Raw genomic sequence first — 27237 nt, forward strand, 5'->3', positions numbered from 1 at the left:
CCTGCTTCTTGGGAGAAAAGCAATGACAAACCTAGACAGCATCTTAAAAAGTAGAGACATCACCTTGCCAACAAAGGTCCGTATAGTTAATGCTATGGTTCTCCCAGTAGTGATGTATGGAAGTGAGAGCTGGACCATAAAGATGGCTGATTGCCGAAGAATGGATGCTTTTGAATTATGGTGTTGGAAGAGACTCTTGAGAGTCCCATGGAGTGCAAGAAGATCAAACCTCTCCATTCTGAAGGAAATCAGCCCTGAGGGCTCACTGGAAGGACAGATACTGAAGCTGAGGCTCCAGGACTTTGGCCACCTCATGAGAAGAGAAGACTCCCTGGAAAAGACCCTGATGTTGGGAAAGATGGAGGGCACAAGGAGAAGGGGACGACGGAGGACGAGATGGTGGGACAGTGTTCTCAAAGCGACCAGCAGGAGTTTGACCAAACTGCTGGAGGCAGTGGAAGACACAAGTGCCTCATGTGCTCTGGTCCAGGGGGTCACGAAGAGTCACGACTAAACAACAACAACAACCGTACCTTAGAGCCAGCATAATTACAAAGCATGGAGGGGGAAAGTGTTTAAAGTATAGTAACTTGATGAATTCTGGGCCACTTCCTTTAGTGTGTAGGATTAAGCTTTCCTATGTTGCTGTGCCACCCTCATCTTGGCATGCAAATGATAGCAGATATAAGGAAATGTGATTTATGGATCTGAAACAGAGCCATACAGTCATATCCCTGCTTGCTCCCCGTTTCCTTCAACCAGGATGCAGCACCAAATCTCTGGGGCAGAGACCTAGATATGTCACTAGACACAGGTACACCTGTAGTTCCTCCCAGGCTCAGAAACAGCAGATCCAGGTGTCTCATAGTCTCTTCGCAAAAGAAGCCATTAATCTTATGGCCCGGATGAAATAATATTAATTATAATTACAGGGTGTCAGGATTCTCTAGAACTCAGACAGATTTAGCCCCTGGGTGTTCCCAGCTTAAGGAATATAACTCATCATCCTAGTTCAACTCTTTTGTTTTCACTTATTTTGACCTAGTTCTGAGCCAGATTTCCCCAGACTGGGAAATCCGGTCACCAAACCATGTCTGGCCAAAGAAATTCACAGCACAATCCAAATACTCATCTCCTGAAAATATCTCATTGAGTTCTGTGGGGCTTACTGTTATGTACCATAATTAGGTCTAGGAATGCAGAATCAGATGATAAATTTTATAGGACCATGGTGGCAAGCTTCCGGATGCCACAAGACTCTTCAGTGATTAAGAAGCAGCTCTGAAAAATAATGCTGTGTGACCATGTAACTTGGGGACTTGATCTCTCCTAAAACAAAGCAGTGTGAAGTGTGACTCCTCATTGCTGGAACTGGTAATTGTTGAAAATGTGTTTGAGAGTGTGAGCTTGGGTCAGTGTTTACAGATGTAGGCTAACTCAGGTATGAATGAGTTTATGGATGTGATATTTGTGTGACTATTGAGAGACTGGAAATGTACTGAATAAACAGAATCCAATTTTATGGCTTTTGATGTTTTAATGATGATGATGATTTTATTATTTGTACCACCCCCATTTTTCTGGGTTGTCAGTTTTAGCCTGTATTTAGTTTGTAATTGCTTTATATACTGTATTTTATTTTATTTTATTTCCTTTATAAACTGCTTTGTAATCTTTTCTGATTAGAAGTGGTATATAAACACTTGAAGTAATAGTATTCTCTTGCAAAATTTACTCCGTGCATGCTTAGAGGCATTGCATTTTTCAGTACATTACATATTCCCAAACCAAGTTCTGTCACTGATAAGCTATTCCGAGGCTAAGCTCTGAAGAATGATGATCTAAGAGGAGGCCGGAAAATAAGTAGGGGTGAAGCCATGGATTTTGGTATATCTTGTGGTTTCTTCTCTGAAGAGGTCAAGGAAAGGGAAACCTTTTTTTAATATGCCTAAGAGTCTCTTAGGCATATTTAAAAAATGCAAAATTTTTACTGTCAGCTTAACACCAGCACCCACCCACTAAAAGCAGCAATTATGAACAATTATTCACCCTTGACAATGTCACGCTCATGCTGTGTCACAGCAGGGAGGGCAGATTTCAGGTGAAGACTAGGGCAACAGAAACTCATACTTTTCCAGGGAACTGTTGGGTTTCAGAAAACACCTGCAGGATCCTGTTGCTTTTAAACCATTCCTCACCAGAGCGTGATCCAAAAACTTTATTTCAGTGGTAGGGCTGACTTGTGGAGCCAACTACTTCCCTACAAAGAACCCAGGAGCCTCTGCCCATACATTTTCCCTAATAATAATTACAATAATTTTATTGTTTACACCCCGCCCAAACGGCTGGGTTTCTCCAGCCACTCTGGGTGGCTTCCAGAAAAATATTAAAAAATAATAAAATGTCAGACATTAAAAATTTCCCTGAACAGGGCTACCTTCAGATGTTTTTTAAAATCTGTGTAATTCTTTTATCTCCGACATCTGACAGGAGGGCGTTCCACAGGGTGCGTGCCACTGCCGAGAAGGCCCTCTGCCTGGTTCCCTGTAACTCCTTTCTTCCTTAGCGATCATTTGTAGCTCAATAAGATGGGAGAAAAGCAATGACAAACCTAGACAGCATCTTAAAAAGCAGAGACATAATCTTGCCAACAAAGGTCCGTATAGTTAAAGCTCTGGTTTTCCCAGTAGTGATGTATGGAAGTGAGAGCTGGACCATAAAGAAGGCTGATCGCTGAAGAATGGATGCTTTTGAATTATGGTGCTAGAGGAGACTCTTGAGAGTCCCATGGACTGCAAAGAAGATCAAACCTCTCCATTCTGAAGGAAATCAGCCCTGAGTGCTCACTGGAAGGACAGATCCTGAAGCTGAGGCTCCAAGATTTGGGCCACCTCATAAGAAGAGAAGACTCCCTGGAAAAGACCCTGATGTTGGGAAAGATGGAGGGCACAAGGAGAATGGGATGACGGAGGACAAGATGGTTGGACAGTGTTCTCGAAGCTACGAACATGAGTTTGACCAAGCTGCGGGAGGCAGTGGAAGACAGGAGTGCCTGGCGTGCTCTGGTCCAGGGGGTCACGAAGAGTCGGAAACGACTAAACAACAACAAGATTGTCTTCCATGCATATGGTCTTAATGGTGTGTCCGTGACTGTGAAGGCCAATTCTGGATCCACACGTCCTTCCACAGTGGGGACATTGGTTTTTGGGCAGGAGTTGATCACAGTGAGGGTTTGCCAAGCATGCCTTCCTCTTAGCACGTTTCTCCCTTGCGTCCTGAGTTCGAATGTCTTCAAAGTCCACGACACCTTTGGTAAAGGCTGTTCTCCAAATGGAGCGCTCGGAGGCCAGTGTTTCCCAGTTATCCGTGTTTGTACTGCATTTTTAAAAGAAGTGCCTTGAGAATGTCTTTAAGCCTCTTTTGTTGACCATCAGCATTTTGCTTTCCATTTTTAAGTTCGGAATAGAGTAGTTGCTTTGGAAAACCTCAGTGCTACTCCTCTGCTTGCAACCAGCCTGGGGCAGAGACTCCTTTCTCTAAAGTGCTATTAGGAGCTACATAAAATAATTCTGATTCCTATAAATAATTATTCATTTATTTTTTTTAAAAAAATTACATACTGATGCATCATTAAAATACCGTATATCACAGAGGCTTACAACAAAATAAAAACACAAACCCAATAATAACATCATAAAAGTAAAAAAGAAATTAAAAACAAAAAGAAAATGTAAACAAACATCAATAGACCATCGTGGAGGATATATACTCTTAATTGCCTGCGCAAGAGATCTTCCCACTGCCTTCCCTTTAAGAGCGAGAGAGAGCGAGAGAGAGAGATAGCGCTTCCCCTTTAAGAATAGAGACGCTCCGTCCGCTCAGGAGGATTCAACTCGATGCTCCTCGAGCGGCAATGGTACGTTCTATTTACACACCGCAACACCCCCGCCCTCCTCGCTCCGCCCCAGTTGGACTCGCCCTCTGGTGCCGAGCCTTTGCTGTGTCGCTGCGGACGAGACCACGCGGCCCGGGACGCTTCCATATCCACCCCTCTCCTCCGTGCCGGGTTGGTATCGCCCCCTAGCGGCTTCCCGGATTAGCCCAGCGGCGCCTTTCCCTGAAACCCACCCTGCCCACCCCCGTGGGCCTTTTCGGGATGGTCTCGCCCCTTGGGAGCTTGGCCAGGTTTCCTCGGAAGAGACCATTTTCACCCCTGCCGAGGGGTGGGGAGCAGAAGGAGCAAAAGTGCTGGTGGTTTTGTTTTGTTTTTTGGCTTGCCTTTAACTGCATTTTCAGTGCATTGCTCAGGAAAGCAGAGGGGTGATTTGTACACCCAGGAGTGAAAGCTGGAGGGGTGGCAGGTGCACAGAAGCCCAGAAAAAGGCTGCCATGCTGTTGAAATAATGCCATTTTGCCTTGGGCTTCCAATCAGGCAAAGGGGTCTAGCGCCCTGCAGAGTTAGCCTGTGGAACTCCCTGCCACTTGAGGCACTGATGGCCAACTTGGATGGCCATAAAGCAGATTGCCACAAATTCATGGAGGAGAAGGCTGGCTGGTTGGCCGCTGTGAGAACAGAATACTGGACTAGGTGGGCTGCTGGCCTAATCCAGCAGGCTCTGGAAACCTGCAAGTGGGACCTGAGCCCGACAGCCCTTTCCCCTCCTGCAGTCTCCAGCAACTCGTATTATGAAGCATCGCCGCCTCCTACCACCTGCTGGGTAACTGAGCCTAAAAGGGTAAAGGTAAAGGGACCCCTGACCATTAGGTCCAGTCATGACCGACTCTGGGGTTGCGGCGCTCATCTCGCTTTATTGGCTGAGGGAGCTGGCACACAGTTTCCAGGTCATGTGGCCAGCATGACTAAGCCGCTTCTGGCGAACCAGAGCAGCGCACGGAAACACCGTTTACCTTCCCGCCGGAGCAGTACCTATTTATCTACTTGAACTGGTGTGCTTTCGAACTGCTAGGTTGGCAGGAGCAGGGACTGAGCAACGGGAGCTCACCCCATCGCGGGGATTCGAACCGCTGACCTTCTGATCAGCAAGTCCTAGGCTCTGTGGTTTAACCCACAGCGCCACCCGCGTCCTCAACTGAGCCTACCCAGCCCTTATTATTTCCCATAATGCCCAAAGTGGTGCCCGGGGCATCGTGGGCAACTGGAACCGTAGCTAGCCGTAGCTAGCATAACCGTTGCATGACGCTGCTTGGAGCGGCACACAAAGAAAAGCTTATGGGGCTGGGGGCCATCAGCAGTTGTGGCTGCAGAAGCTGCCCATGGGTGCTAGGTGCCGGCGATAGCTTAGGTACACTGCAAGGCAGCCTTTGCCAACCAGGTGCCCTCCAGGTGTTCCTGGCTGTGGCTGATGGGAGCTCTACTCCGAAACCTCTGGAAGGCAACAGGTTGGCCAAAAGTTTCCATGGGGGGCTGCCTTCCCAACCAATGTGTGCATCGTTCTTATCAGTTGCCAGTGGCGTAGCGTGGGTTGTCAGCACCCGGGGCAAGGCAAGTAATTTGCGCCCCCTAACCCGTGGATTTGCGCCCCCTAACCCCCAGATGTTGCGCCCGGTGCGGCCGCCCCCCCCTGCACCCCCCACGCTACGCCACTGTCAGTTGCAGGCAACAAGGATACTCAAATCCTCCCATAATGGGAAAACTGCTTTCCTCATTTTGTTAGAGCGTGATACTGATTAGGTTGCAGGTTCAACCCCTGCTATTGCAGGGGGTTTGGCTAGATCATTTTTTATTTTTATTTTCTTCTTCTTGGTTTTCACATAATACTTTAAAATACAGATGTACCAAAGCCAACACCATTTCCTCCCCATCCCCCCATACATTTACGTTTCTATTTCCTCAATCCATCATATTATTCTTTTCTCCTTCCTTCCACTTCCCTCCGCCCCCACTCAATTTCCTCCACACTATACAATTTACAATAATCTTTGCATTCTGCAACCTTCTCAAATCATCTATATGTTCTTATTATCTTTCCTTACTAATTTTTCTTCCATCTAGTACTTCACATTTTAATCTAGGCATATTAGCATATCTTTTTTTGAGCAATATTTTTTCATATATTAAATGCATCTTCGGGTTATTTGTGGGGCTTCCTGGTGTTTTTACATGAGTAGAATGTGTGCTTTTATTTAAAATGCATCTCTGGGTTATTTGTGGGGCATAGAAATTTGTTCTCTTTTTTTCCCAAAATATAATCCGGCCCACCACAAGGTCTGAGGTATGGTGGACCGGCCCCCTGCTGAAAAAGTTTGCTGACCCCTGGACTAGATGATCCTGAAAATCTGAAGGAACGTCTACACCCCCATCGTTCTGCCCGGACGCTGAGGTCCAGCCCCGAGGGCCTTCTGGCGGTTCCCTCCCTGCAAGAAGCCAAGTTACAGGGAACCAGGCAGAGGGCCTTCTCGGTAGTGGCACCTGCCCTGTGGAACGCCCTCCCACCAGATGTCAAAGAGAACAACAACTACCAGACTTTTAGAAGACATCTGAAGGCGGCCCTGTTTAGGGAGGCTTTTAATGTTTGATGTAGTACAGTGGTGCCTCGCAAGACGAAATTAATCCGTTCCGCGAGTCTCTTCATCTAGCGGTTTTTTCGTCTTGCGAAGCAACCCTATTAGCGGATTAGCGGCTATTAAAGGCTTAGCGGCTTAGAAAAAGGGGGGGAAGGGGGGAAAATCGCAAGACTTTTTCGTTTTGCGAAGCAAGCCCATAGGGAAATTCGTCTTGCGAAGCGCATCGAAAAACGGAAAACCCTTTCGTCTAGCGGGTTTTTCGTCTTGCGAGGCATTCGTCTTGCGGGGCACCACTGTACAGTAGTGCCCAGCCAGATGGGCGGGGTATAAATAATAAATTATTATTATTATTATTATTATTATTATTATTATTATTATTATTATTATCCTCAGGGTCCCTTCCAACTCTACAGTTCTGTGATTCCTGGCTACTCTTCCCTCACAGGACTGTTGTAAGGAAAACGCAAGATGCCATTGTGTGGTCGCACACTTAAAAAGGACAGGAGCGAGTCCCGGGATTATAAGTGGTGGTGCAGGGGTTAGGGGAATGGTCCAGGACTGGGAAGGGCCAGGTTTAAATTCCTGCTCAGCTATGAAGCTTACGGGGCACCCTTAGGCCTCCAGTCGCTCTTAGCCCAACCTGCCTCACAGGGTGGAAAGAGATGGGGGGGCATTGAGAATCAAGCGTACCTTAAGCTCATTGGAATAATAATAATAATATTTTATTTATATCCCGCCCTCCCCAACCGAAGCCAGGCTCAGAGCGGCTAACAACAATAAAAGTAACACAGTTTACATAAAATCACAATCAATTAATTGAAACGCGTTCTAAAATCAACTCATTCTAAAATAGAAGAGTGGGGCTTCAAATTGTAATAAAGAGGAAAAGAAATAGCACCTGAAGGTGGCCTCCATCACTGTCCTATCTTACTCATCTTCATTTGTTTCCCCCCAGGATACATAATTAACTCCTAATTTTGCCTGCTGGAGTCATTTTTGCTGTGCAGTCAACATGGTGAGTAGCCGTCAGAGGTTGGCGAGTCTTGTTCTTTCTGTGATCCCTCCCGGGCATTTTCTATAGTCTTGTCGTTGCTTTATTTATTATTTGCTGTGCTTATTTATTTAACAGAGTTTGGAGGTTGCTTCAGTGTAAATAAGAGTTTCTGTTCACAAAGAGCAGAAATTTGTCGAGAAAACTCCAAAGTTAAAAGCAAGGGTTTTTTTCTTTAAAAAAACAAAATATAAACAAAACCAAGAGATCCAAAATAGAACTGAAAACTACATGTCAACTGAGCGGAAGAAAAATTTTAGCAGGCTCCAAAAGGAGCATAGGGGAGGCGCCTACTTAAATGTCAATGGCCAGGGAGTTGCTGAATGTAGGAACTGCCTCGGTAAAAGATGGGTTCCTGTTTTCTCAACAGCACGGCAGGCTGAAGGTTAAAACGACAGAGGAGCAGGCGGAAGCCAAGCGCATTGAGCGGGAGAAGAAGCTGCGCCAGTACGTGACGGCCACAAAAGCCATCTTTGAGAAGGTAAAAGGGTTGGGCAGAGTCGTAGGGGCAGAGAAGGCGAGGCAGGTCCAAAGACCTTCTTCTCTCCATTCTCCGTCCTTCTCAAACAAAGGCAGCCTTCACCCTGTCATGGATCTTAATTTCTTTTATTTTTATTAATCCATTTCCACAAAGCAAATTATCAAACCATATAATCACATACATTGCTTTTCTCCCCTTCTCCCCCCCCCCCCCCGGACTTCCCTCAGCTCCTCTCCCTGATTTCTCTTCAGATATTTTCTCTGCATGTTATAAAATTGTACATATCCTTACATATCTATCCGTCATGTTCTCAACCAATAAATTTGTGTCTGTTTATTCAGAACCTGCCAAGGAGTCCAGTTCATTTTATTGTCTTTTTAGATACAGTGGTGCCCCGCAAGACGAATGCCTCGCAAGACGGAAAACTCGCTAGACGAAAGAGTTTTCCGTTTTGGAGGTGCTTCGCTAGACGAATTTCCTATGGGCTTGCTTCGCAAGACGACAATGTCTTGCGAGTTCCTGCGGGGGTTTTTTCCCTCCCCCCCTTTTTCTAAGCTGCTAAGCCGCTTATCAGCTGATCCGATCAGCCGATAAGCCGCTAAAAGCCACTAATAGCGCTAATCCTCTAATCTGTCAATGGGCTTGCTTCGCAAGACGAAAAACCGCTAGACGAAGAGAATCACAGAACGGATTCTTTTTGTCTTGCGAGGCACCACTGTACCGCATTTTTCGCTCTATAAGATGCACTTTTTTCCTCTTAAAAACTAAGGGGAAATATCTGTGCATCTTATGGATCGAATGTGTGGCCCCTGGGGCGGGGGGGGGCCGGGCTTCTCCCGCTAGCCCCGGGAGTGGAGGCAAGGCTGCGCGCAACCTTGCCGCCGCTCCCCGACCTGTTCTGGGGTCGGGGGAAGCTTGGGCTTCCCCTGACCCAGCCCTGCGGCTAAAAAGGAAGCCAAGACAGCAAGCGGGATCCATCCCGCTCGCTGTCTTGGCTTCTTTGCTCTTTGGGGTTGAATGGGGGAAATAAGATTTTTTTTCTTGATTCCCCCCCCCCAAAAAACAACAACTAGGTGCGCCTTATGGTCCGGTTCGCCTTATGGAGCGAAAAATACGGTAGTTTGCAAAAAGTTCCCATCCCTCCTTAAAGTCACAGTTGTTCTTGTCTCGCAATTTGTAAGTCAGTTTGGCCAGTTCTGCATAATTCATCCATTTCTCTGGCCACTGCTCTTTCGGCGGGGTTTCTTCATTCTTCCCTCCTTGCGCTATCAAGACTCTTGCTGCTCACCCTGTCATAGATCAATTCCACAAAGGCAGCCCCGCAGGGTGGAGGCACCAAACAGGAGAGCAACCAAGATGTTCGGGGCCTGGAAACCAAGCCTGATGAGGAACGGTTGAGGGAGCTGGGTATGTTTAGCCTGGAAAAGAGGAGACTGAGAGGAGATATGGTGGCCATCTATGGGGTTTTATCACCTGGAGGCTGGAGCAAGCTTGTCTTCTCCTGCTCTGGAGGGTAAGACCTGAAGCAATGGATTAAAATGACGAAAAAGGAGATTCTGTCTAAACATCAGAAAAACTTTCTGAGGGTAAGAGCTGTTGAACAGTGGAAGGTGGTGGATCTTCAGGTGGAGGTTTTTAAGCAGAGGTTTGATGGCCATCAGCCATGGTTGCTTTAGCTGGGATTCCTGTATTGCAGGGGCTGTAAACAAACTCAATTCACCCTTCTGGAATACAGGTGGCACCTTGGTTCTCGAACTTAATCCGTTCAGGGAGTCCGTCCGACTCCCAAAACCATTCGAAAACCAAGGCGTGGCTTCCGATCGGCTGCAGGAGTAAGATAAAAGTAAGATAAAAGAAGATAATCTCAATAAAATACAGTGGTACCTCAGGTTAAGTACTTACAGTGGTACCTCAGGTTACATACGCTTCAGGTTACATACGCTTCAGGTTACAGACTCCGCTAACCCAGAAATAGTGCTTCAGGTTAAGAACTTTGCTTCAGGATGAGAACAGAAATTGTGCGGTGGCAGCAGGAGGCCCCATTAGCTAAAGTGGTGCTTCAGGTTAAGAACAGTTTCAGGTTAAGTATGGACCTCCGGAACGAATTAAGTACTTAACCCGAGGTACCACTGTAATTCGTTCCGGAGGTCCGTTCTTAACCTGAAACTGTTCTTAACCTGAAGCACCACTTTAGCTAATGGGGCCTCCTGCTGCCGCCACGCCGCTGGAGCACGATTTCTGTTCTCATCCTGAAGCAAAGTTTTTAACCCGAGGTAATATTTCTGGGTTAGCGGAGGCTGTAACCTGAAGCGTATGTAACCTGAGGTACCACTGTAAATAAAACAGAGAGAGAAATAGAAAGGAAACGCCACAGGAAAAAACCCCGAATTGAAGGGTGATATTCTTAAATCGCCTGCATAGACCAGGCAGAATAGAAAAGTTTTCAGCCAGTGTAGGAATAACGGAGATGACAGGAGGTTGGATGCAGGTGAGCTGTGCAGAAGTACGCTGGCAATCGTGCTCCAAGCAAGCTGCCGACTAGCTCTGCTGAGGCTCCTTTTATTGGCTGAAGTCAACAATTGGAAACAGTAGTGAAACCAACGTACAGTGGTGCCTCGCAAGATGAAAATAATCCGTTCTGTGATTCTCTTTGTCTAGCGGTTTTTTCGTCTTGCGAAGCAAGCCCATTGATGGATTAGCGGATTAGCACTATTAGTGGCTTTTAGCGGCTTATCTGCTTATCGGATCAGCTGATAAGCGGCTTAGCGGCTTAGAAAAAGGGGGGAGGGAAAAAACCCGCAGAAACTCGCAAGACATTGTCGTCTTGCGAAGCAAGCCCATAGGAGATTCGTTTTGCGAAGCACTTCCAAAACGGAAAACTCTTTCGTCTAGCGAGTTTTCCGTCTTGCGAGGCATTTGTCTTGCGGGGCACCACTGTATTTCCATCTAAGCACATTTCCAGCGTTAGCAAATACACGTGTCAGCAGGTATTTCCCTCACATGTTCCCCCCGACACTTGATTATGTCTGTGTGTCCCCCGTCATGCTCCAACCAAGCAATATGTCTAACAAACAAATTGTGGAAGGACCAAAGGTCAGGGGGGAAACCCTGTTTTCTAGCCAAGAAGGCAAAAGGTCAGGGAAAACAGGCGCGACGCTCCTTGACATACTGTTGCACGTCTGATGCGAGGTTTGCCTTCGCAAAGCGGGGTATTGCCTGCACAAGCCGGCGGTTAAAAGTTGGCGTAGATTTAGATTAAAGACCAGGATGAAATAAGGAGGGAAAGGAATTGCTGAACTAATAAATTGAATTGGAACACAAAAAAGGGAGGTATGAGGAGGTATGAGGTATGAGGAGGTCTGGGAAATAAGTAAATGAAAGATAAGTGACAAAAAGTTGGAATTGTTTTTAACTGCTTTTTATTTTGTATTTTTTTATTTTTATTTTTCATTTTGTAATATTGTGAAAACTTCAATAAATATTTATTAAAAAAATAAAATAAAAGTTGGCGTAGAAGGCCCCTTCTGAATTTGGGCGAATGACACTAAATAAAGAATCCTTTTCCCATTGTTGGACAACAGCTTTGACAAGCACACATGTGTGTTCTCTCTCTTCTCCTTCAGAGGAAATTGGGGCAGCTGGACAAGGAAGCCTTGGAGTTGACCAGTCAGATCCTGGGCGCCAACCCAGACTTTGCCACCCTCTGGAACTTCCGCCGGGAGATCTTCCTTCACCTGCAAGAGGAGTGAGTGGAGTCAGAGTAGCAGAGAGAGAGAGAGGGAGAGGGGAGGGGGTGAAATAGGGCGAGAGGAGCTTTGTAAGCAAGGTGTGACTACACACTCCTCATTAATCCATAATGCGGCAGCTAGACTGGTGACTGAGAGCGGCCACCGAGACCACATAACACTGGTCCAGAAAGACCTACATTGGCTCCCAGGATGTTTCCGAGCACAATTCAAAGTTTTGGTGCTGACCTTTAAAACCCTAAATGGCCTCAAAGGCCCAGTATACCTGAAGGAGCGTCTCCACCCCCATCGTTCAGCCCGGACCCTGAGGTCCAGCTCCGAGGGCCTTCTGGCGGTTCCCTCCCTGTGAGAAGTGAGGTTACAGAGAACCAGGCAGAGGGCCTTTTCGGTAGTGGTACCCGCCTTGTGGAACACCCTCCCACCAGATGTCAAGGAAATAAACAACTATCTGACTTTTAGAAGACATCTGAAGGCAGCCCTGTTTAGGGACGTCTTTAAGGTTTGATGTTTTATGGTGTTTTTATTACAGTGGTACCTCGGGATGCGAACGGGATCCGTTCCGGAGCCCCGTTCGCATCCTGAAGCGAACGCAACCCGCGTCTGTGCGTCTGCGCGTGCACAGCTCGCGATTCGCTTCTTCTGCGCATGCGCGTGACGTCATTTTGAGCGTCTGCGCATGCGTGAGCGGCGAAACCTGGAAGTAAGGCATGCCGTTACTTCCGGGTCGCCGCAGAGCGTAACTTGAAAACGCTCAGCCTGAAGCAACTTCAACCCAGGGCATGACTGTATCCTGTTGGGAGCCACCCAGAGTGGCTGGGGAAATCCAGCCAGATGGGCGGGGTATAGATAAATTATTATTATTATTATTATTATTATTATTATTATTATTATTATCTCCTCTGTGCCAGGACCCCAGAGGAGATGCAAGCCCTCTGTAAGGCAGAGCTGTCCTTCCTGGAGTCTTGCCTGCGTGTCAACCCCAAATCTTATGGGACATGGCGCCACCGCTGCTGGGTGATGGAGCACATTCCGGAGCCGGATTGGGCCCGCGAGCTGGAGCTGTGCAGCAAGTTCCTGGAGAGCGACGAACGCAACTGTAGGCCTTTTCTTTCCTCCTCACCTCCTTCCGTTCCTAACACAATATATCTGCCATGGGTGCTTTAGTTGAGATTCCTGCGTTCCCAACTCTTACCACCCCATGATGGCTCATTCCTGCCCCTGACTTTCCACAGCCTGTAAAAGAAAACGATTGTAAAATTGCCTCTGAGTAACTCTTACTACTTTTTGTCCCCCAAACGAAGCCATTATTCTTTTTTTAAAATATATATATATATTTATTAACTTTTCAGAGATTATACAAAAAAAGCAAAAAACAAAAATACAGAAATAAAAACACATATAATTTCATTCACTTATTTTCTTTTAACTTATTTCTCGGACCTCCTCATACCTCCCATTTTTGTATTCCAATTCAAATTATTCATTCAGCAAATCCTCACCCTTAATTTTCACTTAATTTTACACCTTCCTTTCTTCCCCCCCCCCCAATTATCTTAATCATTACAGCTGGTAACTTCTTTTTATCCAACATCATTCTAACATTCTAAACGAAGCCATTATTCACCCCCAATGCCCTTTCTTATCCAATGGCTTCCATCATAACTAGGTTTAAGGTGTGATTTAGCTCGTAGCTTTCTTTTTTTATATAATATTTTTTATCAGTTTTTACAAATAATTTCCAAAAATCATATAACATACTTTCTTACCTTATACAATATTTTGGACTTCCATCAACCGCATCTGAAGAGATTTCCATCTTTATCACTTAATCCACATTTCTTAATTTCTCTATTACTTTTAATTATCCTTAACTAATAGCTCTTCTTCTCTGCAATATTTCACATAATCCTCCTTACAAAACGTCTTGCAGTCCTACTAGCATAATCTGTTTGTTACAATTGCTTTTCAAATAATTCAAATATTTACTCCAGTCCTCTGAGAATCTCTTTTTTATAAAGATATTTATTAAAGTTTTTTTAAAATATAACAATGAAAATGAAAAATAAAAAGAGACAAAATATAAAATACAACATAAAAACAGTTTAAAAACAGATAATTTTCCATAACATATCTTCCTTACACTTATTTCCCCGGACCTCCTCATACCTCCCTTCTTTGTATTCCACTTCAATTTGTTAGTTCAGCAAATCCTTACCATTAAGCTTTTACCCATTTGTAAACCTTTTTTTCGTATCTCCTAAAGCATTACACCTGGAAACCCCTTAGTTTCTATCCAACATCCTTCTAGCATTCATTAATTTTACAATATTTCTGTAGATAGTCTTTAAATTTCTTCCAGTCTTCTTTCATTATCTCTTCTCCCTGGTCTCGGATTCTGCCAGTCATTTCTGCCAATTCCATGTAGTCGATCACCTTCACAGTCCTCTGAGAATCTGTGGTCCCGCAGGTTTCTGATCCTTCCTGTCATTTTATCTTAATTCTGCATAGTCCATTAATTTCTTTTGCCATTCTTCTTTCATCAGTAATTCCTCTTATTTCCACATCTAGCTCCTAGTTTTCACAACTCAGTTTCTCCCCCTCCCCTTTCTTTTTTTTTGGTTCTCCTTTAATTATTTTTATTTTATTTTATCTTGACAAAGTAATAACCATAAATAAATAAGAATAAAAAGTGCACCCCGCCACCGAGACAGTTCCATTGTAACTATCCAACCTCCCAGAATTCCAGCGCCTCTTGCGATGGTTTGACCCCTTTCCATTTTATCAGTTCAAATTCTACAAACATCCTCCATACCTCCTCAAAATCATTTCTCCTGCATATTCCCCGTCTTACCTTAATGGCACATGTTAATTTATCATTCATAGCTACCGTATTTTTCACCCTATAGGACACACTTTTTCCCCTCCAAAAATGAAGGGGAAATGTGTGTGCGTCCTGTGGGGCGAATGCAGGCTTTCACTGAAGCCTGGAGAGCGAGAGGCGTCGGTGCGCACCGACCCCTCTCGCTCTCCACGCTTCAGGAAGCTATCCGCAAGCCTTGCGCGCCCGGCGGGAGGTCCCGCCGGGCGCGCGAGGCTTGGGGCAGCAGCCTGCAGCCCGAAGCACGGGGCGCCCTCCGGAGGATGCCCCGTGCTTCGGGGAGGTGTCTGCAAGCCTTTTCTAACACTGTCTTCCATCCAACCAACAATCGCCACGGCAGGATGAGAGAGAGATGATGTTAATTCCTTTACACTGATCACCTGTCCCCTGAAGATGCTTGCACAGCTGAGAACAAGGTTGCCCCAGAGAGACTGCCTCATAATCCCTTATATACCCAGCCGGTCACACTGTTCTGTAGGAGATTTTCCCTCTTAAAAGTCCCCACAGTGTCAGATGCTCTCTCCCCAGTAACCTGGGAGCAGGGCTTTCGGTTCGGTGGAACAGTCCAAACATGCCGCGCACCTGCCAGTGTGGTGTAGTGGTTAAGAGCGGTAGTCTTGCAATCTGGGGAACCGGGTTCGCGTCTCCGCTCCTCCACCTGCAGCTGCTGGGTGACTTTGGGCTAGTCATACTTCTCACAGAGTGTTTGTTGTGGGGGAGGAAGGGAAAGGAGAATGTTAGCCGCTTTGAGACTCCTGAAGGGGAATGAAAGGCGGGATATCAAATCCAAACTCCTCCTCCTCCTCCTCCTCTTCTTCTTCTTCTTCTTCTTCTTCTTATGGAGCAACTGAATATATTTTAAGCCAGAGAAAAGCATCTCTGCTTTTGTGTTCCTTTTGTGTTGCTCTTCAATCTTGTGTGTTTTTTTCCAAAAAAAAATTTATTCGTTTTCCAATTTATAACATACAAAAAAATCAAAAACAAACAGACAAACATTTTCTCCTTGCTATAATGATTCCACTTTTGTTAACATTGTTGAATGACTTCCTCAAATCCCCCTAGCTGAGTTTCCCTATACTCCATTGTAACAGTTTTCCGAAACTATTTCCCCATAAAATTTACTTAGTCAATCTTTCTTTCTTCTCATTTTAACATTAACATAGTATTTTACAACATCACGAATTCAAATCCTAGGCCTGTCTGGTACTCGCAAGGAATTCTGTTTTTGTTATCTTAACATATTTAGCTAAATAATCTTTAAATTTCTTCCAATCCTCTTGGTACTCCTCCTCCCACTGCTCACGGACTGCTCTTCATTCTTGTTTGTGTGCTCTCATTTTTCCAAAAACCGTAGCTGTCTCGAAGGGTGTGTCTCTAAATCGCCTTTTGACGTATATTTAGCAGGTTCTTCTCATGCTTTTAAGAGTCCCAGGGTCTGTGTGATCACATAACCAGATAATAATAATAATAATAATAATAATAATAATAATAATAATAATTTATTATTCATGCCCCACCTATCTAGCTGGGTTTCCCAAGCCAGATTGCCTTTGCGGAGGAGGATAATTGGGCAGGCTGACCTTTGACCCTCCCGCCCCTCTTTCCCCTTTCTCTTTCCTGCCCCCTGCAGTTCACTGCTGGGACTACCGGCGCTTCGTGGTGCGGCAGTCACAGGTAGCCCCCCAGGACGAGTTGGCGTTCAGCGACAGCCTCATCACCCGGAACTTCTCCAACTACTCCTCCTGGCACTATCGCAGCCACCTGCTCCCGCAGCTTTACCCCGATGCCCAACAGCAAGGCCGGATCACAGAGGAAATCCTGCTGAAAGGTGGGTCTGGAAGGAAATCACAAGCTCCTTAACCGGGCTGCGTGGAAATGATTCGGTGTTCCTCCTATTGTTGGGTTGGCATGGCAGGAGTCGGTGGGAGGAGTCCCCATAGGGAGGCATGCTGTTTGAAAAGCAATTTTATCCCGCTCTCCAGCTGGGGAAAAAGTCTCCCAGAGTGTCTTGCACGATAAGAGACACCACACAAGAGGAAAAAGGAACTGGGAGGGAGGAGGAAAGAAAGCAAGCTTGGGCACTACTTCCCACCGACTAGAGATCTTGTTGATTATTGATCATGGGCTCCTAAACTGCTGTGTCACATTGGACAATAGTTGGGATAGCTCAGTTGGTAGTGCGTAAGGCTGTTAATCTGAGGGTCATGGGTTTGAGCCCCACGTTGGGCAAAAGATTCCAGCATTGCGGGGGGTTGGACTAGATGACCGTCGCGGCCCCTTTCCAACTCTACAATTCTATGACTGAATGAAAGTTACAGTGCTCCTAGGATCTTTGGAAATGGAGAGAGAGGCTCTGAATGGTCTTGTTGTTTTATTTCATTTATTTATTTATTTCATTAAATTTATATACCACTTGACTGTAAAGCAACAGCAAACTCAAAGCAGTTTACACCAATAATACAAAAACGAAATAATCAGTTTAAAAAACCAACAGTTGGAAGCAACTATCGAAAACCTTCTAAAAAGCAACAGCGTAAAAGCACGTGTCAGCGTTCTATTCCGGTTGCTCTGCCCCAACTCCTGCCAACTCAGCAGTTCGAAAGCACGCCGGTGCAAGCAGATAAATAGGTACCGCTGTGGCGGGAAGGTAAACAGCGTTTCTGTGCACTCTGGTTTCCATCACAGTGTCTCGTTGTGCCAGAAGCGACTTAGTCCTGCTGGCCACACGACCCGGAAAGCTGTCTGTGGGCAAACGCCGGCTCCCTCGGCCTGAAAGCAAGATGAGCGCCGCAACCCCATAGTCGCCTTTGACTGGACTTAACCGTCCAGGGGTCCTTTACCTTTTCTTACCCCATTATGGGCAATTTCTGAATCTGCGCATGTGGAGCAATGGATCCAAACTACAAGAAAGAAGATTCCACCTAAACATTAGGAAGAACTTCCTGACAGTAAGAGCTGTTTGACAGTGGAATTTGCTGCCAAGGAGTGTGGTGGAGTCTCCTTCTTTGGAGGTCTTTAAGCAGAGGCTTGACAACCATATGTCAGGAGTGCTCTGATGGTGTTTCCTGCTTGGCAGGGGGTTGGACTCGATGGCCCTTGTGGTCTCTTCCAACTCTATGATTCTATGACCTCTAAAAAATAATATCACAGTCAGTGTGGAAGAGCAAATATCGTCAACCCTTAGCTGTCATGTTTCATGATGAGCAGAATGGAGCTTGTGCTTTTTGGCGGAAGTGGCAACGTTGAGCAAGGTGGACTGATGGTTGGACTCAGTGTAAGGCAGCTAGCTGTGACACAGCTTATTCCTTCATGGGATCTCTTCATCCCAGGTCTGGCCACTGCTCCTGAACCTGCCCCAGTTGGCATCCTGCATATTTCAAAGACCTGCTCTCCGAAATACAAATGGTTTATGCCCTCCATTTGTCCCTGCTGCTCAGCCCAGAGCACCCACTGTGGCGGGGAGGTAAACAGCGTTTCTGTGAGCTCTGGTTTCCGTCACGGTGTCCTGTTGTGCCAGAAGCGGTTTAGTCCTGCCGGCCACATAACCCTGAAAGCTGTCTGTGAACAAAGGCCAGCTCCCTCGGCCTGAAAGCGAGATGAGCGCCACACCCCATTGTCAAGTTTAACCATCCAGGGGTCCTTTGCCTTTACCTGTTGTTTTATTTTTAGACTGGTTAGGCTTGGCTAAACAAAAATAGGATCCGAAAAGCCTACAGCGAAGGCACCGGCCTGATGTCAATAGGTTCCAAAGTTTGAGTTCTGCCTCCCAATTTCTTACCAATTTACTGGTGCAGTCAGCGTGCGTGGCACTTCACAAAGGACAGGAGGCAAGGCCCTGTTCTGAGACGCTTGCAGTCTGAAATAGGCCTTTTCTGCTGCCTCCGATGTTTTTAACTGGCTGTTGAAATTAAGACTTGCATGCAGAGCTCTGTCACTGAGCTAGATCCTCTGCTCAAAATATCAGCCTACCTCGTCCACTGCTTCCTGGTTTCCCTGCAGGCCTCATCCAGCAAACCTCTTCTTATGACAGCCGGCAGCTTTCGAGCTGAGATTTCTCTCTGGGGCTGATGGGAGTTGTAGTCCTATGACTCCCATAAGCCCGCCAGCTTGAACAAACCTGCTTTGGGAGCGAGGGCAGCCAAGGTTCTTGGGCCCTGTTCCCAGTTTTGGAAGAGCAGGCTTTGAAAGCAGGTGCGGCCCTTTACCAAGGGCTCCAGAACTCTTCCCCCCACCCCCAGCGCCGGCGGGGAGTGCGAGTCCGTGAATCACAGTGGCCGTCCCCTCTTGGCAGTCCTGGGCGCATCGAAGGCGGTGCACGGCGATGACTTCGGCATGAGTAAAAAGTGTACACAGGGATTCTTCTCTCGGCTCCCCGCAGGCCCAGCCCTCACCTGGGCAGGTGAAATTCCAAGCGGATCAGATGGAGGCGTCGCCCCTCTTTGCCACTCACGGCCTGAAGTCTCCCGCAGCCGCTTTTGTTTGGCCTGAGAGACAGGGCTGGGGCGTGGGAGCCTTGCCTGGAGCCAGCTCAGCCAAGAGAGAGACAGAGACGAGGGTGGGTAACTCCCTGCAGCTCACAAGGAAGGATTCTGAAAAGGAGCAGTCACGAACAAGGGGCCGCCTGGACAGATGCAGATCTCTATGCTAGGTGTTTTTCTCCTATCCTAGGCTATCTCCTCTTCTTGCCTTTCAGGGTCAAAGGGCAACAAACACAAGGCCCAGGCGATGTATTAATACATCACCCAGGACTGGTTTGAGGGCCAGAGCAAGGTGGCAGTATATCGCAACTGTGGAAAGCGGGCGGCGCTGTGGTCTAAGCCACTGAGCCTCTTGGGCTTGCCCATCAGAAGGTTGGCCGTTCGGATACCCACAACGGGGTAAGCTCCTGTTGCTCTGTCCCAGCTCCTACCAACCTAGCAGTTTGAAAGCACGCCAGTGCAAGTAGATAAATAGGTACCGCTAAGGCGGGAAGGTAACCGGCGTTTTCGTGCGCTCTGGTTTCTGTCCATTGCACCAGAAGCGGTTTAGTCGTGCTGCCCACGTGACCCAGAAAGCTGTCTGGGGACAAATGCCAGCTCCCTTGGCCTGAAAACGACATGAGCGCTGCAACCCCATAGTTGCCTTTGATTGGACTTAACCGTCCAGAGATCCTTTAGGTAAAGGTAAAGGGACCCCTGACCATTAGGTCCAGTTGTGACCGACTCTGGGGTTGCGGCGCTCATCTCGCTTTATTGGCCGAGGGAGCCGGCGTACAGCTTCTGGGTCATGTGGGCAGCATGAGTAAGCCGCTTCTGGCGAACCAGAGCAGCGCATGGAAACACCGTTTACCTTCCCGCTGGAGTGGTACCTATTTATCTACTTGCACTTTGACATGCTTTGGAACTGCTAGGTTGGCAGGAGCTGGGACCGAGCAATGGGAGCTCACCCGGTGGCGGGGATTCGAACCACCAAACTTCTGATCAGCAAGTCCTAGGCTTTGTGGTTTAACCCACAGCGCCACCCACATCCCTCCAGGGGTCCTTTACCTTTACCTAATTATATCGTGAGTGAAACCTTCACCGCCAGCACCCGGTGTACCAAATGAAAACCAACTGCCGTCTGTTTTTAATTTAACAACAGCATAATTTTGGCCAGAAAAAAATTGCTTGGGAATGTGGCAGTTCAGGACAGGGGATGATCTGGTCCCAGAGGTGGACGTTATCCAAAACCCAGTGTAGTGGTTAAGAGTATCAAACTAGGAATGGAAAGGCCCACGTTCAAAGCATCTGTGGGTGGCCTTGGGTCCCTCACTTTCATCCTAACCTTTCTTGCAGGTTTATTGTGAGGTTGAAGCATGGAAGAGGGGACAACCCCACCTATAGCCCCGAGCTGCTTTTGAGAGACGGCAGGATTAAAATGCAATTATTCTTGACAATCCCGTGCAGAGAGGCTGGCTTTTCCCCATGCAATCTAGTCTCGATTCTGCCCCTCCTCCTTTCGGCTGGTCTTTTGTGGTGCCTGCGGACCCACACCCCTTAAACGAAGGATCAAGAGATGAACAAAAGCCAAACTGCTGCGTCTTTGCGGTTTCCGCTTTGTCACGGGCCAGCAAGAAACTCCGGGTGGTTTCTACAACTTGGAAGTTTCAGTTTATGAGGGAAGGCAAATAATTGGGCTATTTTGGTATGGGGCAGGACTGGGGGGGAGGCAGAGGAGGCAGGCACAAACGTCCAACCCCAACACTCTGAGGTGAACTTCAAAAAGTCCTTGGAAAAGTCAGCTGTGTCTCAAGCATTTAAGTGGTTTTATAATTGCTTTCAAGGTTGTTAACCATCATATACAAGGTGTGGCCGGAAAGTTCGGTGAATGGTCACAGAAATCGGACAGTGAGAAATATTCGAACATGCGTGCCTTACAGGCCTTCAGAGTAGGCCTCCTCTGATACAATGCAGCGTTGACAACGTTCGTAGAGCTGTTGGAAACTTCTGGAGAAGTCTTCTATTCGTACTTTCAGTTCTCTCGTCACAGCAGCTTGGATGTGTGAAATGTTGGGAAATCTGTGCCCTTTCAGTGCAGATTTCAGTTTTGGAAAAATTAAGAAATCCGGTGGGGCCGGATTGGGAGAATATGGAGGGTGGGACAACTCAGTAACGATTTCACACGGAATATGCAATTCTTCCGCCGTCGTTCGGAAGCACAAACGCCGATCCCACATCAATAAGTCACAAACTCTGTCAACATTTGCCGCCTTCACAGAAACGCTTAAACCACTCATACATTGTCTTTTGAGTTACAGCTTCGTCTGCCTGCACAATTGTGAGCATTTCATGGGTTTCTGATGCCAATTTTATGTTCAAATATTTCTCGCTGTCCGATTTCTGTGACCATTCACCGAACTTTCCAGTCACACCTTGTATTTAAAGCACATGTCTTCCCCCACAAAGAATTCTGGGAAGTGTAGTTTTCACACACCCAACAGAGCTGCAATTCCCAGCAGCCTTAACAAACTACAGTTCTCAGAATTCATTGGGTGGGTGCTTTAAATATATGCTGTGTACACAGCCTTAATTTTTAAGAAAAAAGAAAAACTCTCTTCATCACAAATGGCAGTCCTTTCACATCTCCTGTCAGAGAAGATTTTTTTCTTTATCTTTTAATACACCAAATTTTCCAGTAAATAGGTTTCGTGTTGTTGTTTCTCAATCTGCTCTTGAGTGTTACCTCCCGTTCTATGTTGGAGATTTAATCCCAGGATTAGTCTCCGGCGTACCTGAAACATGAGTAATAACTTTTGTAGAACAAACATGGAGCCAGCGCTGTCTTCACCGGGGGCTTTTAAATAGATAAAACTATTTATATGCAGCTCGTATACAAGAAATGTAATATAGAAAAGGTAAACACAGGTGAAGCTGTAAAACTAAGGCTGAGAAATGCTTGCTGGAATAAATAAATAAAAGTCTTCAGTAGGTCCGATAGGAATCCATGCAGCCAAGTTATGAGACCACAAAAAGTGGCTCTCCCAGGCTTCTGGTTGCGCTCTGCCTTAATGGAGACAGCCCCCACAACAGCGGGAGGTGGTTGGCGGAGGAAAAACAAGGATGATTGAGGCTAAATCTTCCTTGCAAATTCCCTCCAGGGACGGGAGGAACGGACTTCACTTGCAGTTTGTGGTCCTTGGGTAAAAAAAGTAAAGGACCGCTGGACGGTTAAGTCCAGTCAAAGGCGACTATGGGGTTGCGGCGCTCATCTTCGCTTTCAAGCTGAGGGAGCCAACATTTGTCCACAGACAGCTTTCCAGGTCGTGTGGCCAGCATGACCAAACCACTTCTGGCGCAACGGGACACTGTGATGGAAACCAGAGTGCACAGAAGTGCCGTTTACCTTCCCACTGGAGCGGTACCTATTTATCTACTCACACTGGCATGCTTTTGAACTGCTAGGTTGGCAGGAGCTGGGACCGAGCAACGGGAGCTCACCCCGTCGCAGGGATTCGAACCGCCAACCTTCCGTTTGGCAAGCCCAAGAGGCTCAGTGGTTTAGACCACAGCGCCACCCGCGTCCCTGGACCCAAATTGTTAAACTTGAACCTGGACCCCGATTTGGAGATATTGCTGTGGTATCCACCACATAAAATAGAAGCAAGCTCCATTCTCCTCAAAATATAACTTCAAAATGAACAAGCTGAGGTAAAACAACTCCATTTTAGGTTACACAAACACTAAAATAACCTTTGAATATTCGCTAAGATGAAATGTAGGCTGCAGACAAGTGTGAAGAACATTCTCCTGTATTATCCTCAGAGACCAAGCCCCACCGAAAGTAATCACCCCGTCAATACTACTACTACTACAACTACTAATAATAATAATAATATATTTAATCATTTACATCCAGACACATTTCAACATGAAGTCTGCCTCAGTGGCCAACCTTAGTAAGGTTGTCAGCTTCTGTATATAAACTTGTAATTCGAGTAGATGTAAAATGTATCCACAGTCAAGACCGTGAAATCCTTTTTAGTTCTTAACTCCTAATCCAAATAAGGACGGTAATTGCTTTCAAAATACCTTAGGAAGTCATAGGGTAGCCTGACTGCCTACAGCGTTAGCAGGAAGCTCGTCGTAAAACCATGAGTTTCAGGCAGAGAAATCAAAACCATAAAGCTTTTTTATGTCTTTACTAGCCGCAGGCTTGAAAAATGGCGCCACCTGAACCCTTGACAGGAATGGCAGCTTGGAGGGGGTCGGATCCTGAGCAGGGTTTGAAGGTGTTGGCTGGACACACACACACACCCAGCACCAAGTTCTAGTTGCTGGCAGCAGATCAAATCCCCTCCAGTCTGACAAATTCAGGGTCTCTCTATCATCTATCTACTCCTTTTCCTTTATCCCCTTCTGAGGTACGTTAGGCCCAAGAGACTGCTACTGGCCCAAAGTCTGTGGCCGAGCAAGGATTGAGAATTGTAGAGTTGGAAGGGACCATGTGGGTCATCTAGTCTGACCGCTTGCAATGCAGGAACCTTCTTGCCCAGCGTGGGTCTCGAACCCACCACCCTGAGGCGGAGAATCCCGTGCTCTACCGAATGAACTATTCTGCATAGTATTTGAACCCATGCCTCTCAAATCCAGCACTCTGAACCACTGCGCCGCAGTGGATTTGTACCAGCTTAAACCTTTCCGGCTCCCCCCCAAATACGGTAGTTCTTGGAATTGTAGTTTGAGGAAGAAGCTGGGCGTTCACAGAAGGAGATCCTTAATCTAATCTCTCTCTCACGCACACACACACACACCCAAAAAATGGGACCAGAATTCCCTGAAAAGATGGAATGTCTGCTAAACTGGCCAAAGTCCGTCAAGTTGACACACACCAACCTGAATGTTGTTGTTGTTTAGTTGTGTCCGACTCTTCGTGACCCCCTGGACCAGAGCACGCCAGGCACTCCCGTCTTCCACTGCCTCCCGCAGTTTGGTCAAACTCATGTTTGTGGCTTCGAGAACACTGTCCCACCATCTCGTCCTCTGTCGTCCCCTTCTCCTTGTGCCCTCCATCTTTCCCAACATCAGGGTCTTTTCCAGGGAGTCTTCTCTTCTCATGAGAGGGCCCAAGTCTTGGAGCCTCAGCTTCAGGATCTGTCCTTCCAGTGAGCACTCAGGGCTGATTTCCTTCAGAATGGAGAGGTTTGATCTTCTTGCAGTCCATGGGACTCTCAAGAGTCTCCTCCAGCACCAGAATTCAAAAGCATCAATTCTTCGGCGATCAGCCTTCTTGATGGTCCAGCTCTCACTTCCATACATCACTACTGGGAAAACCATAGCTTTAACTATACAGACATTTGTTGGCAAGATGACGTCTCTGCTTTTTAAGATGCTGGACCTGAATGTACCATATTACAATATTGCTCCTTCTTCAGGGGAGACCGATTCGTTCACCAGGGTCCTTGCTTCCCCCACTCTTCCCTTTCTCCTGACTTTTCTTTCTCCCTCCCAGAGCTGGAGCTGGTACAGAACGCCTTCTTCACCGATCCAAACGACCAGAGCGCCTGGTTCTACCATCGCTGGCTCCTGGGCAGAGGTACGAAAGCGATGCACGTTTCCTTGTCCCTGTTCCCCTTGCAGAGCAGCCCCACTGCAAGACATGAAAGAACAGGAAACCAGGGAACCTCGCCTGCAACCATCATTGCTTAGTTTTAGCAAGGTGACTCGGAAATTACAATTAATCCAGAATGCGGCAGCTAGACTGCTGACTGGGAATGCCCGCCGAGACCACATTACACCGGTCCTGAAAGACCTACGTTGGCTCCCAGTACATTTCCAGGCACAATTCAAAGTGTTGGTGCTGACTTTTAAAGTCCTAAATGGCCCTGTATACCTGAAAGAGGGTCTCCACCCCCATCGTTCAGCCCGGACACTGAGGTCCAGCTCTGAGGGCCTTCTGGCAGTTCCCTCCCTGCGAGAAGTGAGGTTACAGGGAACCAGGCAGAGGGCCTTCTTGGTGGTGGCTCCTGCCCTGCAGAACGCCCTCCCACCAGATGTCAAGGAAATGAACAACTCTTTGACTTTTAGAAGGCATCTGAAGGCAGCCCTCTTTCAGGAAGCTTTTAATGCTTGGTTTATTTATTTGTCTTTCCCTCTGTATTTACACAACCATTTACCATGTTACAGTTTATGCACATATACTACACAAGAAAAAGATAAATACAACAAAAAATAAAGAAAAAAGAGAGAGTAGAGCTAAGAAAAGATAAAATAAGCTTCAAATTGTTCTCAAAAAACTGAATCTCATTTGTTATTTTTTACACAGTGTCGTGATATTGTACTTTGTTTCCTAAATATCCTTCAGGGGGAATTCTTTTAGTTAGTTGTCTATACATTACAAGAATCTCTTTTTTAAAATTCATTTTTTTTAATTTTCCACTTTAACCATCCAATCAAATCACATTAAATATTCCAGATTATACATATACATATCAAACAATCCAAACATTCTGCCACATTATAAATTTTAATAGGACTTCCCATGCTTCAAGTTTGGAGGGTTCTGAACGTACATCACAAGAATCGTTCAAGGTCTGCCAGGAGATTTTTGCTTTCATAGTAATTTTTCAAATATTCTTTAAACACTATCCATTCTTTATTCACCTTCTGCACCTCTAACTCTCCCAGTCGTTCTTGCCAATTGGATGTCTCTCCTGTCGCCCCCACAGCTGACCCAGAACCGACAATTCGCTGTGTCTACGTCAGCCGAGAGGACACTTCCTTAGCAGTGGCCTTCTCCCACCCCGTGGCAGTAAGTTTCGGAAAGACGGGAGGAAATTGAGGCCCCGGTGCCACCCGCCTCGCGTCCTCGAGAGCCAAGGGTCTTCCTCAATCTCTCTCTCTCTCTCTCTCTCTCTCTCTCGTTTTTTAGGTGGCACCAGCGTCTCACGACCTGATTGTGTTTGGAGACGAATCGCCTCTTGTTGTACGTTGGCGCACCCCTGATAGGAGGAACAGGCCTGGCTTTATGTGGGTATCCTACAGACCCCCTGTGCGTGGGGCGAACGAGAGTCGGGAACCAGAAACATCCTGAAGTGTACCTTCTGCTTTGGGGGGGAACAGGCAAACGTGGAGATTTGAAAATGAGTTTTATTTGACGCAGGTCAGCTCCCTTAACAAGCTACAGTTCCCAGAATTCTTTGGGGGAAGCCATGACAGTTTTATAGAGTGCGTGTGTGTGTAAATTTATTTATTTGGTTTTTCAAATTAAATTTTACAGTCACATATCCAGCTTACAACATAGAAACAAGATTCCAGGGAATCTCCTCCCCTTTGTGGGTCCCATTGCTAATCATTTCCTCCTGCATCTTTTACGATAATCCAAATCTTCTACCTCTCCGTCGTGTCCAAAATCCGCTGTTAAACTACAAGTGATATTCCAACGCTCCTAAAGATTTTAACTGTTTGCAATGGTTTTTAAGAGAAGTTAATGAATTTACCCCATTCCTTATTAAAATTTTGGTCTTCCAAAATTTGACAGCTTAAAAAGTGGTGTGTTGCTGCTTTCAGCGCAGATTGGGCCCTGCTCGGTGCCAAGGTCAAAGCACTCTGTACGTGGTCAGAGACCCCGCGGCTTCGCAATTTGGAGATGAACCTGAGTAGTTAAAAGCAGGTTCTGAGGTCTGAGGAGGGTGAGAGATGGGGCTGTTTTGATGTGACGTAGGCAACGGAATAACCCGTTGGCTAAATTTGAAGGAAGGGGCTTTGCACTTGATCCTGTGAGGTGAGGGGAAAGCAGCTGTTCTGCCAGTGGTTTCGGTTTTCCTTAAATCACGGCATCTCCCAGCTCTGCGACTTGCCAGCTTCCGCCCTGAATGACCACTGGCCGCAGCACACCTTCCGGGTCTTATGGGCCGAGGGCCAGTCCCAGAAGGAGTGTGTCCTTTTTAAAGGTATGTATGTATTTAAAGGTATGTATGTATTTCCTGCAAACCTAGCAGTTCAAAAGCACGTCATGTGCAAGTAGATCAATAGGGACCACTCCGGCGGGAAGGTAAACGCCGTTTCCATGTGCTGCTCTGGTTCGCCAGAAGCGGCTTAGT

General features: G+C 46.7%; 1 protein-coding gene across 5 annotated transcripts in view; it reads left to right on the forward strand.

The window, feature by feature from the left end:
• Window positions 1–3936: 3936 nt before the first annotated feature.
• The window catches only part of RABGGTA (Rab geranylgeranyltransferase subunit alpha), a 36107-nt gene continuing 12806 nt past the window's right edge, over window positions 3937–27237 (forward strand). The window contains exons 1-10 of one of the 5 annotated variants that reach the window (XM_083472680.1): window positions 3937–4066; window positions 7481–7540; window positions 7947–8057; window positions 11681–11802; window positions 12712–12899; window positions 16312–16509; window positions 24648–24731; window positions 25864–25946; window positions 26067–26168; window positions 26982–27087. In XM_083472680.1, the coding sequence (XP_083328806.1) occupies window positions 7538–7540; window positions 7947–8057; window positions 11681–11802; window positions 12712–12899; window positions 16312–16509; window positions 24648–24731; window positions 25864–25946; window positions 26067–26168; window positions 26982–27087 (997 nt within the window). In that variant the 5' untranslated portion in view covers window positions 3937–4066; window positions 7481–7537. The other 4 variants (XM_083472681.1, XM_083472682.1, XM_083472683.1 and 1 more) reach the window with 4 other exon arrangements.

This window comes from Podarcis liolepis (genome assembly GCF_965112155.1).
Source record: "Podarcis liolepis genome assembly, chromosome: 13".
Lineage (NCBI taxonomy): Eukaryota > Metazoa > Chordata > Lepidosauria > Squamata > Lacertidae > Podarcis > Podarcis liolepis.